The sequence below is a fragment of the Cinclus cinclus genome, chromosome 22 (genome assembly GCF_963662255.1).
Source record: "Cinclus cinclus chromosome 22, bCinCin1.1, whole genome shotgun sequence".
NCBI classification, from domain to species: Eukaryota; Metazoa; Chordata; class Aves; order Passeriformes; family Cinclidae; genus Cinclus; species Cinclus cinclus.
Window position 1 is genome coordinate 10891494 of NC_085067.1, and position 16552 is coordinate 10908045.

The 16552-nt window shown below is 49.2% G+C and overlaps 1 protein-coding gene across 2 annotated transcripts in view; it reads right to left on the bottom strand.

The window, feature by feature from the left end:
* Nucleotides 1-1719: 1719 nt before the first annotated feature.
* The window catches only part of BAZ1B (bromodomain adjacent to zinc finger domain 1B), a 43830-nt gene continuing 28997 nt past the window's right edge, over nucleotides 1720-16552 (bottom strand). For both annotated transcript variants that reach the window (XM_062507238.1, XM_062507237.1), the window contains 6 exons: nucleotides 12446-12593; nucleotides 10789-10936; nucleotides 8514-8632; nucleotides 6092-6240; nucleotides 4324-4427; nucleotides 1720-3801 (listed from right to left, as the gene is read on the bottom strand). In XM_062507238.1, coding sequence (XP_062363222.1) covers nucleotides 3435-3801; nucleotides 4324-4427; nucleotides 6092-6240; nucleotides 8514-8632; nucleotides 10789-10936; nucleotides 12446-12593 — 1035 coding nt within the window. In that variant the 3' untranslated portion in view covers nucleotides 1720-3434. The remainder of the gene's footprint in view (nucleotides 3802-4323; nucleotides 4428-6091; nucleotides 6241-8513; nucleotides 8633-10788; nucleotides 10937-12445; nucleotides 12594-16552) is intronic.

Here is a 16552-nt window from a genome sequence, read left to right on the forward strand (position 1 = left end):
CCCCAGAGGGGCCACCGGCGCCCACCACTGCTCACTATCAGCCCTGGCAGCCCAGCTGGCTCCAGTGGAGGCTGCTAGTCCTGAGAGCATGGCCAGGGCTTCACAGAGCCTGTTGCAAAGCAGAGCTGTCACATAGAAGGACTGGCCCAGGGACACTGCTTGCTCCTAGTCAGTTTCTTTCAACCTTGTGCTGTGGGGCTCCCTCTGTAGCTCTCCCCACCATGTTCATCCCTACATCCCATCTCCATCCTCCTCAGAGCAGCCCTAAGGGCACCAAACACCTGCCTCCAATAAAGCCCCAGCAAGAGATAAGTGGGGTTCAGCACTGCCCAGGCCCCACAGGGGAATACCTGGCTTGGGATGGCTGCAGAGGGTGAATTGGGGCTGCCAGCTGCATGAAGATGGGGCCAGGACACTCTGAGGTCCTGGTCCAGCTCAGCATGGAGAAGTAGAGTCCTGCAAGTCCTAGCACTTGCTGAGCCATGGAGTTTACCCACCTTCACATGATGGACCCTCCCTCCTGGTTTGAGTAGCAAAAGAAAAGCCACTGTGCTCTGGGAAGTTGCTAAAAACTCCATTATCCAGAATATTAATTAGTGATTGAGAATTAAGCCACGAGGAAACCTGGGGGCCCAAAGCTGGGTCTCATTTTCCCAAGGCCAGGCTGGAACCCCAACAATCATACCCCTGGGGTTTGTTGCAGGCAGCAGGTGCAGCAGGGCTGATGACTGGTGGACCGGCTGCCCACCAAGCCCCCATATTGCCCTGCCAGGTGTGAGGACAGTTATTTATAGCACTGCACAGGACACTGATGCCATGGAGGCACTGCTATAAAAAGCAAGTCTCCAAAAAGGTCTTGGAGCAGATGCTGCTGTGAGATCTCTGTGCCGAGGCCTGGAAATGTCCCAGCTGGAGTCACTCAGACTCACCCAGGTCCTGTTGCATGGCCAGCAAGCCAAGCCACCTCCTGTGTAGGGGGGATAAGGCTTCTCCAGGGAAAACACCTTGGCCCATTGCCAATTCTTCAAGCCCTTAAACCCATCCAGATTTCCCTGCCCAGCGGTATGGGGCCAGGCTGGAACACTCCCAGAAGAGTAGAATGAAGAGACCCAGGAACCCTCATATTCCCAGCAAAAGCCAAGTTTGACCAAACCCTTTCTGTCACAGCTGTGGGCTATCATGAGCATTGGTGCATCACTGCTCCAGCTGTGCTGCCCTTGGAGCTCCACCTGTCCCTGCTGGGCTGCTGGAGATCAGGATGGGGGCCTGGGACACAGCAACAATAATCCTTACTGCAAGCAGGGCTCGGGTTGTAAAACACACCCCAACATAAAGGAACAGGCTTTGAGGGGCAGCCAAACCACACTGGGGCAAAAGAGCAGACAGATCCCAGCTCCCCATCACCTTCCTGTAGTCCCACCAGGGGTACCCAGTGCCACTCTGAATGGAACAGGAGGACAAGTGTCACACTGGCACCCTGCAGGGGACAAGGAACAAGGACTACTCCCTACTCCAGGTGCAGGCAGAGCAGAGCTCTGGTCCTTGGCCCTGGGGAGGGTGACAACACACCAGCACAGTCCAGGGTGATCGGATCCCAACTCAACACGCCTTTACTCCACTACTCCAGTGGTGGGTCTGGGAAGGCAGAGGAGAGGCATCTCAAACAATCCCACACTAACACAGGGACCCACAAAGAACTCACACAAGCCACACTTACAAACACAAGTACATAATGTTTATTCTTAAGTTTCCAATTTATTACAAGTACAGCCCTTCGCAGAAATCTCCACCCCCCAGATGACACTGATTTTTAGAAAACGTGCAGTTCCAAAGGTTCCGCCATGTAGGACCTGCAGGAAATGTTCTCTAGGAAACAAGACAAAACAGCTTCTGAAGGGATGTGTGATACACAAATGTCAGTGCTATTCTGTGGGGCAGGGAGTGAGGCTAAGGAGAGGGAAGGGGCTGGAACTTGCCTCATCTGCAGTCACTGACAGTCCAGAACTGAAAACAAGTACCTATTAAAAAAAAAAAACCAACCAAACAACAAAACCTAAAATGTTCACAAAACTAGGCTGCAATTTGTAATTGATGAGTCTTTTCTTCTCAAATCCCAGGAGCTACAACAGCTGCTTCTGCTTTTCTGTGACAAAACCAGCACTGAATAGCTCCATGGCCCATTTATTCCAAATCAAACAGTTCTGGGATAAAAAGTTCAAGCCCTGATTGTATGATCCAAACCTATCATGATGGAAAGGAAGAGAGAATGAGAAAACAAACCCTTTTCTTAGGGAAAAGTCAGCATCTGGGGCAGCAGGAGCTGGTGCTGGGATATGGCACAGAAACAAGGGTGTTACTACAAAATGTCATGAGTGTGTGGCTGACAGGGACTGGGATTCCCCCTCTCCCCACCTCGAAGTCCCATGATATAACTCCTGCTACTGGTAGGAGAATGAGTTTTAAAGAGGGGCAAAATATAAAGCAAACACGATTTTGTATAAACTGTACATGTGCCAAAGCAAGACAAGGGTATCTTACAGGTGTTTTTTGTACAAGATCACAGCTAGAAACAAGCCACTTTCAACTAAAAAATTAATTTAAAAAATTACACAGCACGTTTCTGTTGCTCCCATGGCCTTGGAGCTCTCCTTGGGCTGTGCAGACACCCACACTCTCCAGTTTGCTGCTGGCACTTGGGGTATTCAAAGGGCTGCATGACTGCATGCAGGTCCAGGTGAGCAGGGAGCCTCCTCTTGGTGTGTACAGGTGGGTAGCTGAGCTCAGAGCTCTCCTTGGACTGAGACCTCCAGGGATTTCTCCCCAAGGAGAGGGGAAAGCAGGAGCACCTCAGAGCAGTGGTGTTGGGATGCTGGTGAAAGCTGGACTGCAGTACACCTAAGTGGTTGCTTGCCCCATGCAGCCCAGAACTGGGGCTCAGAATTAACACCATATAAATACATACATACAAGCCCGAGTAGCCCACTGGCCTGGTGGCACCCAGTCCTTCTGTAGAGCAACATGATCTCCCCCAGCACCAGCTTGAGGCTGGTGTGCTCATAACTGGCAGCAGTCCCACCACACTCCAGCTGCTTGCAGAGGCAAGGAAGCAATTCATTCCAGTAAACCAACTGCCTCAGCTGGAGCAGGTTGGTGTTCCTCTGCCCAGCCAAGCTTGGCCAGGCCCTCCCACCTTCCCCTTCTGGCAGGACAGACTCACAAGAGCTTCGTGGATTTTGGAGGAAGCATTAAGTCATTGCCACTCAATGGATGACCAAATACTTGAGGAAATTGCAGAAAAATTAAAACTAGGATGGGCCCAAGGGAAGGCTGCCTTAATAAAGAAGTGCTTGCTGCTTCTCAAATCCCTCCAAACAGCCCATCTGATTGCCTGGCAGCACCAGAAGGTCTGCTCCAGTTCTTGCTCTCCCCATCCCTCATTTCTTCCTTTTCCGCCCCCGGGAATGATCAAGGGGCTCTGACTCACTGTCCCCTTCCTGCTCCTCCAGTCCCTGGCATCTGGTAGAGAGCTTCTTGCGTTTCCTGCGTGCATACGTGTGGCCTGGCAAGTGTTTGTGCACCATGTCAATCAAACACTGCTCTGTCTTCTCCAGGCAGGACAGTACGTGACTCCCGTTCTGGTTGTAGCGCTCAGCATTGGAGAACACCTGCTTCATGTCAGAGAGGAACTCCTGCACGGAGCGGTAATTGCCACAAGAGCACTTGCTCTGCATAGTCTGGAAATCCATGGGGTTGCTGATGACTTCAAAGTAGTCCTCAGCTTCCTCTGTGGTCACTGGCTCCCTGTCAAAGGAAGGGTCACAGGGATAGAAGGGAATGCCAACCCTAGCACCACTGCAGAGAAGTGGAGTCTCCCCACCCCTTCGCCCCTGTGGCACCCCTGACCTGCAGCCCCACAGCGCTGCAACAAGCCCAAGCAATACCGTGACCATATTAGAGATAATTCAGCCCTATGGTATGGGAATGGGAAGTACAGGAGCCCAGGGAGCTGGTTCAGGCATGGCGAAGGTCCACACCTTCCCTCAGTCACAGCATCTCAGTGCTCCCAAAGTCCTGGGGGTAGCAGAGAACATCTACCTTCTGCATCAGCCCCTTGCCTGCCACCTCAGAAGGGCACCATGTCATCAGTCCAGAAGACTGAGAGCATTGTGGCTTCTTCTGCAGCAACATCTTCCCAGATATGACTTGCTTTTGGATCCCTAAATCTCCCAGGTGGATCTGGCAGGACTGCACCACAGCCAGCCCGCACCCCCACACTGCCTGGGGCCAGTCCTGCTCACAGAGGAGGACACCACTTGCCCTCACCTGAAGGGCCAGCTGAAGCGGTACTTGATCAGCTTGCTGAGGATCTCCTCACACTTCTGGAGCTCGAGGTTCTGGCGACGCGCTGTTCTCTTTGTCTGAAGGACCTGCCCACACAAAGGGTATTGATTAAAGGAGGGAACGGCTACAGGCTTTGGGGCTCAGCAAACAGCCCTGAGGCCAAAGGAGCTAGTTCTTAGCACAGCCAGGACATTTCTTCCCTCTGAACATAGTGAGGGGCTGGCATTGACTCCCCAGAGGAGTTGTGGCTGTCCCGTCCTAGGAAGTGTTCAATGACAGGCTGGACAGGGCTTGGAGCAACCTCATCTAGTGGAAATTGTCCCTGCCCATGTCAGAAGGGTTAGAATGAAATGCATTTAGGACCCCTTCCAAGCCAGGCCATTCAGTGATTATGACATGTAGCAACCATTTGGGTTCAGGACAACAGTGCCATTCAGGAGCTTGGTAGGAACAGCTCAAACTGCCCAGCTCTCCTTTGGTGGCAGGTGGCTTTTTCAAAATAAGTTCAAAGACAATATGGCCAGAACAAGCAGCCAAAAAATAAATGCCAGCAGATGGAGAATGTGAATTCCCTCTCCCTGCCTTCTCTTGAGCTTGTGGTGGGCAGCATTAGAGGCAGACAGAGAAGCACTTGTGCTGCCATTCTGCCCTGGAAGAGCTGACCATGCCATTTCAAATCCCAGGGAGCAGCTGGTGCCCCGAGTGCTGCCGTCCCAATGCAGGCTCAGTACAAGGTCAGTCACATGCCCAAGGACCCAGCATAGGTCACACCCAGCATGGGGACAATCCCCATAGCTCCCAGACCATAGCTCATGGGACATCACTGCTAAGGAAACACTGAATGACAGGAAGGCTCCACAGCAGAGGGTACTCACTATTCTGACCCAGCTCTGATATCTTCCCAGGACAAATGATAAATTCTGGCAGAGTCCTCTTCTCTGAGCCAGCATGCTGCTCCAATAAGATTTCCCCCACTGGAATATCCCTCTGTGCTCGCTGTGGGTGCCTATCCTGGGCTTGCTTGACCTCCAGTGTGCAACACAGATCACAAGACAGTCCCCCAGACCTAGCACGAGCAGCAGTGAGCCGACAGACTATGAGCAAGGAGAGTGACAGGACACACCAGCACCACTAGTGCTGGTCATGGGACAGATGGCCAATCTGCAGGATGTTGTGACGTGGCTGTGGGGCTGCTATATACTCACGTATCCCCCATGGCATGTTTCTCTCCAGAGACAGTCACAGCAGCTCCCCCCCATCCAGCATGCACAGACTGCTCTGTGCAGGAGCCTATGGTTTTATTCTTTAAATATCAAGTGAAACCTAAACCAGCTAAATTATGTCCTGGAAGTTGAGGAGTGACCATACGGACAACAACTGTCAGAAAACGGCCAAGGCTGGGGAACAAGAGTCCAGCATTGATGGAATTCCCTAGCCATCCAGGACCCCCTTAGGTTCCCCACCTCTCTGCAGAGACATATGGATACTATTTAAAACCCTTTAACAAGCTGCAGACTGCCTTCTGCTCAAGGGGACAATGTGTGAAAGCGGCTGGGGAGGGATGCCTGGCATATCTGTGCTCTGTCTGCAGCAAGGCCTTAAGGATATGTCTCCTTTGTTAACCCAGCCCAGTGCAGGCTTTCACTAGGGTTCAAGGCATTTCTCTGCAAAGGGATGGGAAGAAGCATGCCACCTGTTTGGTTTATAACCCATGATTTAAGCAATCTCCAGGGAGCAATTTCGCTCTTACCAGCTCATCAATGTCTGCACCGTTGACAGGTGCCGTGCGCTGCCGGGGTCCCCGTGCAGGGTGCAGCGTCTGCTTCTTCCTCTGGTGCCTTCCCTGCCTCGAGGAGTACATGGAGCTCTGCTTGCCCCGAGCTGCCTTCCTGGGCCTCACTGAAAGAGATAAGCCATGGGCTTAAACGCCTGGGTGCATGCATCTGGGAGCAGACACCACCAGCCCTTTGCCTCCCACACCAGGCTGAGCCTCAGTCAGGCTGGTGAGCCCAGGGACCACCTGGCCCCATCTCAGCTGCACTCTCACACCTTCTCCAGAGGAGATCTGTGAGTCATCACCTCTTGCCCAAAGAGGCCATGGCTAGCAACAGACTGCTGCTAAAAGGGTACTCACACACAGCAGATCCTCAAGCTCCAAGGGAGACCTGGGAGCTCCTGGATCATCCATTGCAGGTCACAGCAAACCCCTCTGCCTACAGCACCAAGAGACCCCAACATATCAAGGCTTGAGGGAGAGACAGGGAAGCAATGCAAGGACAGACAGCTATCTCAAACAGCACTGCAACACACCCTCTGAAAGCACTGGGAGCAGAAACCCGGACTTTCCTCAGTTTCCTGCTGCCCCTTTGCAACTCACAGTTTTGGGGATGGGTGCTTTTCCAAGTGGCCCACACAGTGGGATAAGCTAGCTGGTAAGCCCCCTGAGAAGGGAACTTTGTGCAGGGGGAGTGTCAAATTACTGCAGCTGGGGAACTGCTCCACGTGCTACAAGGGGGAAACAATGCAATTTTATTCCCCAAGACTGGGGCTGCCACATTACATCCTACAGAAAGGCAATTGTCCGCGTGAGTCTGCCTCTCAGCTCCACATTGGTGGCAATGCAAGCATGCTGACGCACTCCCTTGTCTTAAGTTTCTCCCATGACCCTCTGTACAAGGAGAATGTGTTTGCCTTCCCAAGTCAAACCCCTTCACCTGATCCCAAGTCCTTGAGCAAGCTGTATCCAGCACACTGGATACCTCAGCTGCAGCCTCTGATCCAGCCCTGTCCCATAAATCATCACGCTGGGTCCCCCATGCTGGGCGTGCAGCTAGTCCGCAGGACGTCCGCCTGCTGTCACTCCACTTGTGTGTCAAGCGTGCAGCACGTGCTAAATGTCACACAATCCAACATTCTAGGTTAGATCCCTCAGGATAAACGCCATGAGGATCAATGTGACTTCTCTATTAAAACAAAAGTTTTCCACAGTGACCTTTCCATGTTAATGCTCTCTAAAGCCAGGAGTTGCATTTAGCACTTTATTTTTAGTGACTGTAACCCTCTTTTGCTATTGTTTGGGAAGCTTGGCTCAGCTCCTGCCTTGGCCATGCAACACAGGCCGAACACACTCCAAGTGTGGACATGGATATGCCTCAGGGCAACAAGCAGTGTACATAGCTTGCTATCAGTGAGCCTCCCTGAAACCAGAATAAAGTAAGGGAAGGCTCAGGCCTGGATGGAAACCCTCAAAAGAACATGGGATAATCCTCTGAGTCCCAGTCTCTGGATTCCATCTGCCCTGTTTAAGACAATCTGCAGTTAATTTTATGTCAGTCAAGAACAGTTTGACAGAAAGCAAATGCTGGCATTGTGCCATTGCCAGACAGAGCTTTTCAGTGCAGCAAGTTGCCCAACTGGGACTGAATCAAACTCCCCTAAAACCAAAGTGGATATACATACTAAACATAAATATGTTTAGGTGAAGAAGCAGACATTGAGGAGTCTAGAAAAACAGTCTTTTACTTCTCCCAGCTGCCCAGGAATGCTCCAGTTATGCATCCCAAATGGTCTCTATATGCAATCAAAGGGTGCTGGTGGTTCAGGCTACACTACACCTAGAACACTGTGCCTTCCCATTGGAATAAAGAGAGGAAGTGCTAGTCCTCTTTCAAAGTGCCTCCTGGCCAAATCCCTAGAAGTCCTGCACTCAAGGGGTTATGAACTGGTGAGAAAAAGAAAAGAGATTGGGGCTGTGGTGAGAGCATTTAAACAGCTTCCAGTGTACAACAAATCCTGTAGGTGCAGAGATTGACAATCCCAGGAACTGTTGCTGCTGCCACTGCTCTGCAGGCTCTGCTGACCCCCCCACCCCACTGCAGTCTCTACTGACCCCTCTCAGCCCTCTGAACAGCGTCATCAATGTCCCCAGCGAGTGACTGGGCAGTGAGCAGTTTCAATCTTTGCTAGTGCTGACCCCATAAAAAAATCGCCAAGGGCTTATACTCCAGCTCCCCAGGTAACCACAGCACAGCCATAGCCTTCCCCTATGACATCTCCCAGGCTTGGAGATGCTCTGCATGAGGAAAAGCACAAATCCCAAAGAGTATCAGTATTTCAGATACTGAAGGAGGGTTACTATTTTCTGTTACTTCACTATACAGTCAAAGCCTTACATTTTAGTCCAGCAACTTCATAGTCTTCTTCCTCCTCCTCTTCCTCCTCAGCATCTGGCTCATCAGAAGCTTCTTCACCTTCTTCACCTTCATCTTCAGCAGAATCCTCTGCATAGTTCCTAGAACAAGGCAGATACACATGTTTGTGGTACAAGAGCCTGGGCATCAGTGGCCCCGAGGGCCCTGGTACTGTTTGGGCTGTACAACAAACACCAGGCTCAGCCCAAAGCAGTTTGCTGTATTCCAGAATATCAAGTTATAGCTACAGCTCAAAGGGCACTTCCCCAGCTAAACATCTGGGCTGGAAATTCCCAAGAGCTGAATTTGGGTATTTTTTTGGTATTCTTGGCACCATGACCATGGTGCAGGGGATTTTAAGACTGTGACTGCTGTGTAATTACTCCTCCCTGAGAGGGCAATTTGCTATTAATCCAGGTCCATAGGCCCAGCCTAAAGAGTTTCAACAGGGACACTTTTTCCTGCTGGAATATTTTCCCCGTACTAAAGGAAAGAAATTGGTGAACAGATTGTCAGGCTCCTCATGTGCTGAAGTCAGAAGCCATGAAGACTCCCTGCCCAGCACATTCTGGCTGCTCACTTGTGTCTGTTCAGTCATTCACAGAACCACAGAACAGTTTGGGTTAGAAGGTCCCTTAAAGCCCACCTTGCTTCGGTTCCCCAGCCAAGGGCAGGGACACCCCCTCACTAGACCAGGTTGTTCCAAGTTTCATCACTTCCAGAGGTGGGGCAGTCACAGCTTCTTTTGGGCAATCTGTGCCAGGGCTTCATCACCCTCACAGGGAAGAATCTCTTCCCAATCAATATCCACTTTAACCCTGCCTTCTGCCAAGAAAGAATGTCAAGGAAGCCATTCCCCCTTGTAAACAGTCTCTCCATCTTTTTTGCAGGCTCCCTTCAGGTACTAGAAGGCTGCAATTAGGTCACCCCAAACCCCTCTCTTTTCCAGGCTGAACAATCCCAACTCTCTCAGCCTTCCCTCATTGTAGAGATGTTCCATCCCTCACATCAACTAGGTGGCCTCCTCTTGACTTGCTCCAACACAGAGATGTCCTTCTGTGCTGGGGATTCCTGAGCTAGAGGGAGCACTGCAGGTAGGGTCTCATTCAGACCAGCGTGCACAGGCAAAAGAGGACACAGGCAAAACTGCTGTGGGGGTCTAAATCCCCTGGATACAGAGGATCTTGAGCAATAAAAAGAATAAAACTTCCAAAGCACAGAGGGTAAAAGACCTGCCAAGCTGACATTCTTTTCCTATCTCAGCCAGAAAGACAAGAGCAGAAAGCAGGTAACAGGATAGGTGTTGCCCACCTGATGGATCTGGGCCAGGAGCTGAGCAGCTTGTAGGTGGCTCTGACACAACGCAACTATGAACTCAGGCTACAACAGCTGCCTTTATGTCCTGTCACTTCTGTACAAGCCTGAGGAACTCTTAAATGGTGTCCAGGGAGTAAGTAATACTTTTAAGGCCATACACCACCTGCACAGTACTGGCTGGCACACCTCTACTGTGCTGCTGCTCTGTCAGGGAGGATCTGCTAGCTGCTTCTGCATCAGATGCCACTCAACAGCCTCACCTCACTGACAAACAGGGAGGTGCAGTGCAGTCACCACCAGCAAAGGACACTCATTGTAAAATGCTTAAGCTCCAGCTTGCAACTCAAAAAAAAAAAAAAAAAAAAAAAATCAATCCAGGCCCCTGCTGTCAGAAGGCAGCTACTCATATTTACCACACTTCCCCAAATCATATTCCCTTTGTCACATTATAAGGTGCTCCAGTCTTGCTTAGGTTATAAGGTACAGAAACCATTAGAATGGCATTTTATAGCCTGACTTCTTGTAGCAGAGTAGGGATTGAGCTACAGCCTGGAATAATGTCGGCTCTAACTTACAAGAACACTCCAGTAACCCAGCCCACAGACTCACAGAATTGCAGCCACCAACTACATGAAGAAACAACTCAACCAGCTGTTCAAAGGAAACAACAATCCTTAGTGCACCTAATTTTGCTGGGTGTTTTGCACGTTTTAATTTCCAAGCCAAAGTTATTAATTAGAACTCATGAACTTGCAATGCATCAGTACAACACAGGTGTGCTAAACTTACATCCTGAAACTGCTGTTCTTCTGTTCCAGTGCTGCTTTAACTGGGTGATTTTAAACCTTTTAAAGGGGCTTTGCTCCAGGCTGGTTTGAGTCTTGTGAAAAGAGGCCCGGGACTGTGCTGTGATAACACTGTGGGCAAGAAGGTCACTCACCTGCCTCGTGAGCTGCGACGGGCTGTCGAAGGCTGGCACGCTGGGCACTGCCATTCCCCATCTGGGATCTCATAAAGGGCCGGCCGCAGGCAGAACAGGTGGAAGGCCTTGTTACACTCATCACACAGGATCAGCTTGTCATCCTCACCTAGGAAAGTGTAGCTCATTTGTAACAAGGCCATGGCTTCACTCAAGGCAAGAGAGAGAAGCTTCTGCAGTGCTGGAGGGTAGGAGTAACCAAGAGAAAGATGCAGAGTCCCTTCAAAGGGCAGGGACCCTTTTCTCTGATGGTCTTCCTTGGGGATCCTTCTTTCTGTCCCACCACTACATTTATGAACAGCAGCATTTAAAAACAAAACCAATGGTAAGTCCCTCACCCTGCAAAGATTTCACTGGAGGCAAAGACAGAAGTCTTCCAAAGACATTCCACACCCAGATAAACATGGGGAAAGAGAAGTCTGCTGCAAACAGAGTCCCAGAGCTGTAAGCTATAAATAGAGCTATTCTTGTTCTGTGTTCAGTCTGGTTAACCTACATGACACCTTCTTTCTACTCAGGGTTAGAAGGGTACACTGAGAATCAGTATGCAGCAGGACTACTTGCTCTCTGTGCTTTCCACTGATGAAGGGAAACAGGGAAACAATCCTGAGCCAATCCTTTTACTGAAGTGGAAAAAGTGCAGAGGGCTTGGCAGATTCTGTTTCTCTAACATATCCGTTCCTAATTTCTGTGAAACTTCTGTGTTAGTCTCAGGTGAGCCCCTCCTTACTTTTGCCTAGAAACTCCTCTCAACAGCAGGTACGATAGGTTTTGGCACTGGTTTGGAATACCACTCAGGCTCTGCTGTGAAGGCAGATTTTGCACCAGCTCAGCCCTTATTTCTCTGAAGGGATGGATGGCAAAGCCTTGTGGTAAACAAAAGTTGCCCAGCAATCCCCTGAGGTCTGCCTGCCCTCATTTCCCACTACTGCTTCAGCAAATAATAAAGTGGTGAGGCAGAATGTACCACCAGGCTCTCTCCTCCAGGCTCCTATCCAACAGGAGAGGTTATGGCAGAACAAATATCAGCATCCCATCTCTGCTGACACCCCTTCTACTCTGCCCTCCATCTAGAAGACTCTAAAGCCCTTCATTCTACAATGCACACAGAAAGTATCCCCTTGTCACCTGTTTGGTGACCTCCCAAGCTCATTGAGCAGTTCTGCTACCACTCTGGCCTCAGAGCAGCAACAACCCACCTTACTTTCCCCATAACAACCTTCCCAACTTCTCCTTGATTGCTCCTTCTCTCAAAGACAGGATTAACTGACAAGACTCAGAGAAACAAAGACCATTCCAAACATGAAACTAGGGAATGGACAGTTGCATAAGTGTTCCCAGAAGGATTTGTAGATTACTTTTTTCCAAGTACCCTAAATATCCAGGCGATAGCAGCTCTGCAATACTGTGTACAGGTTACATAAGAATGGTTTAATGGAGTCAGGGTCAAATGTTTCTGAGAGATCAATGCTGATGACTGTAAATCCTGACATTCAGAACTTAAAATACAACCATGGTCAGAGTGATAGACTGCAAGAACACACTGCCTAAGCAGAGCAGAGAGGTGATAGCATCCAACTGCTGCACAAGCAGGAATTCCGTGGGCAGGAATGCGTACCTTTCTTGCGACACACTTTGCATCTGGCATTCTCTGCTGACATATCCCACTTGATACAGGCATCCAGCATCCCCAGCAGTACATGCATACGGGAGAAGGTCTGGGCCTCACGGATTGCTGTCTTCCATTTCTCCATGGCTGAAGCAACCTGCAGACAGATCTAACAGCTTACAACGATGCACAGACTCTGCTTCCTTCAGTCTAAAGATGCTTTTATATTCCTTAGCTGGGACCATTCATAACCAAAGCTCAACTCTGACATTTCTTTTCTTCTGTGGTATTTCCTTCACCTCAGCAGTTCTGGTTGCGATTTATCCATATCCAATCTCCCTGGATCAGACAGTTTGTTCGTAACAGTGGACCGTTTTGCATTTCACAGTCAGGCTGAATCAACCTACATGAAACTCCACTGAATTCTTGCTCTGAAGGTCTGACCCAAATAATCAGCAGGCTAAGAAAATAAAAGGCAGAAACCTAGCACTGTAAAATGTGGGGTGAAAGTTGTGAACAGCTGGCAATCACAGTGGAAGGAGGATTGAAGCAGCCTGTGCTGCCCTCCAGTGGGTATCACATAGGCACCTGGACCTCAGCAACACCCTGTGGTCCCCGAGTTGCTCAGGTGGCAGACGGAGCCCTGTGCCACCAGCTACAATCACACTGCAGAGGCATTTGGACCCCTAAGTATGAAATCAGCTGCTTCCCTGAGACAGGATGGCCTCAGTTCACCTGAAATCCCAGAAGTTGGGAATGAGGGTGACAGCATCAAAAAGCTAAGCTTTGCACCAGGGCAGCTGCCAGGGGCTGCACAGAGCAAGGCCAATGGAAAACCATACATCCAGCTCAGGAGGTCTGGAAATCCCATTTTGATAAATCGGAAATGCAGCACGACAGAAGTTATCCAGAGGCATGTCCCCTCTCCAATGGTAATCCTGTGCTCTACAACAACGAGGCGATGGCCCAGACATAACAGGAACGTAACAGGCCTCAAGTTAATGTTCTTCTACCCCAGGAGAATGAAAAAACAAAGAGTGAAGTGTCAGATGCGAAAATCTAAACTCTGCAGCTGACAGCAATTTGGGAGCCAAACAAAACCCAGGAGTTTTGCAGAGTTGCACATTCTCCTCTGACTGAATTTGAGGAAGTACAGCATATATTAGATGCCTGGAAAAACACACAAGCTGTTCTGAAATGTTGATATCCATACTGCTGTTGCTGGTGTGGATCCTGGAGAACCACCAGAGACAAACAGAAAGCTGCCCAGCCCACTGTGGAGGTTACACAGCCCTGCGTTCTTTCTTTGCAGAACATTGTTGAGGTGCTTCACACACTTTTAAATTGATTTTCCAGTGAACTGTTCCATGGGTTTTGCTGTTAACATACTGGGTAACTGCTGGGCCAAGATAAATCTACAAAAGCTGTTGGCAAGTTTTGCTGAGATATTTCTCCCTAGATTTGTGCAATTTAACAGATTTCTAGCCTTGCTTCCGAAGCATCAGGAGACTGGCATTTGAGCAGCACCAGTACCAAGGGAGTTCCAGCTGCCAACAAGGCAAAATGGGAGACTGGAAGAAGTTACTTAAATCCCCTCCTGATGGGATAGGAACAACCTAGCAGGGAAAACAAATAAAAATCAACCCTCAGAATAAAAGGAGAAGTCCTCAGTCACATGTCAACCCCAGAGTGATAGAAAACACTTTCTTTGCTAAAGGTAGACAAGCCTCCAGATACAAAGGCTCTCACCTGGCACCCTAAGCTGAAATTCCTCGGAACAGCTGAACCTGGAATTGCTTGGTTGTGAAGCCACTCTTTGAAGGATTGTTTGCAGGTGCAGACTGACTGTTCCCTTGCACAGACTACTGAACACAGGTCACAGGGATGATAACCTATCCACGTTCTTTACTCTGCTTATGCTTCTGTGATGCAATGTCACGCTGCAAAGAGGTCACATATTCCCTGTTCTGTTCTGGGACAGTCCAGCATACTACTTCCAATGGAAATGGGAATGTTTTCGTCAACAGAGGCACCAGCCTGATTTTCAGGAGCACTCACAAGCCAGGTCTCGCTGCAATCCTTCGCCACTCAGCAGTGTGAGTTCCAGCAACGCAGCTGAGCCAGCAGGAATCCTTAGTACAGACAATTATGTCAGCAAATGGGTGTCTGTTAAGCCCCAACTTGTTTCTCAAAGGGAAAATGAGACATAGCCATACCACAGGGCTGCAATTCTTCCTCTATAGTCTGGAACTACATGGAGTGTGTTTTTCCAGTGCAGCTATGCTCTGTTTTACCTGCTATGTACTCTCAGGGAAGTTCTGGCTCAAAAGGCTTCATAATTCTTAGCCTATGCAGGAGATTTCTCTTCAGAACACTCTGGCTGGCAGTCAGCATCAGAGAACTGTACCCGAGAACTTTTACAGCTGCTCTTTCAAGGTAAAAAAAAATTGCCAAACCAAACAAACCAACAAACAGCCCCAAAAAAGTTGAACATTGCTGTACCACCACGAAGGTCTAGAAAATGCAAATGAAGTAGTAAGCACTGCACTGCATAAAAAACACTCCAGAGATTGGCATGACACTAAAGCCAGTGCTTGCGGGAGGGAGACCTGCACAATCACATACTGGGACTGTGTTGCAGTAAATCTGATGCTACCCTGAGTGGGCCCTACAGGTACAGCCCTCATGATTACAGCTCTAAAGGCAGACTGGAGTAAGGCTCAATACAGTGCTGCTGTAGAAACAGGAAATGTGCTGACCCAAGCCCTTTCTGCCTCAGACCTCACCAATTTTTACAGCACTCCATTCTGCTGAGAGCTTTCAGGATACAGCATCCTTCCATTACCCTTGCACTTAGGATGGAAGAGTCAAAATTAGCAAAAGTTTAAATACTTCAGGACAACTGAGGAATGTGAAAATTTCTAGTGCCTATCCAAATTATCCTGCTAACACAGCAATGGCACAGCTTAGCAAAGACCTGATTTTCAAACAAGTGTTCAGCACATATACTGACATAGGAGCCTTAAAAAACCCCCACAGATCCACACCAAAAAAAGTATCCCCAGCATCAGTCATGGATTTCCATAGGGGTTTGCTTTGGAAGGGACTTTAAAGATCATCTTGTTCCAACCCCTCACCATAGGCAAGGACACCTACCACTAGATTAGGCTGCTCCAAGCCCCATCCAACCAGGCCTGGAACAATTCCAGGGATGGGGCAGCCACAGCTTCTCTAGGCAACCTGTACCACGGCCTCACCACTCTTACAGGGAAGAATTTCTTCCCAATATCAACTCTAACCCCACTCTATCAGTGTGAAGTCATTCCCCCTTGTCCTATCACTACATGCTCTTGTAAATTAGTCTCTCTCCACCTTTCTTGCCTGTTCCGTTCAGGTAAACACACATGAAGAAATTTTCTTTATTTAAGTTGGGACTTTCAAGTACTTCTGCTAATCCAATGCCGATACTGTTGCCTCTGCTGAAGTCAGTGATCAGTTAGGGCAGAGCTGAGGGCAGTGGGGAAAGTCTTGTCATGGGGCATTAATGTCCTGTTCAACTTACTGCATAGAAACTACCCCCGGATACAAGTACCCCTGTTAGGGTGTAACACTGGTGCAGCACAAGTGCCTGCAGTACTCTTCCCAATCCTCTGTATCTTCTCTCCATCCCTTTTATTAGGAGGGATATGTATTTAGACCCACAATACCACTTTTCTCCTGGAGGCACAGGCAGCTTGTTTGCCCAGGCATCTCCTCAAGTGCCTCCACACATCCAACAACTTTCATCTCCCTTTGCCTAATGTGGTATTTATCTGAATCTCACTCCCTTGAAATCAGCAGAACCTCAACGTGTCTCTCCTTCTCTTTGTGGACCAAGGCACCATCAATTCTCTCTAACAGACACAACTCCTATTAAGTTCTGTGAAAATGCTTCATAAGGTACTTTTATTTAAGTAGAACTGTTTGAAGGGAACTTGACCATTTCCTATTCACGGAGAAAAACTAACTCCTCACTATTATATTTACTTTCCCCTATGTTTACTCCTCAAAATAAACAAAAAGCACCTGACCCCACCAACACCAAACACACTAAACTACAAATCTGAAATGAGAGGA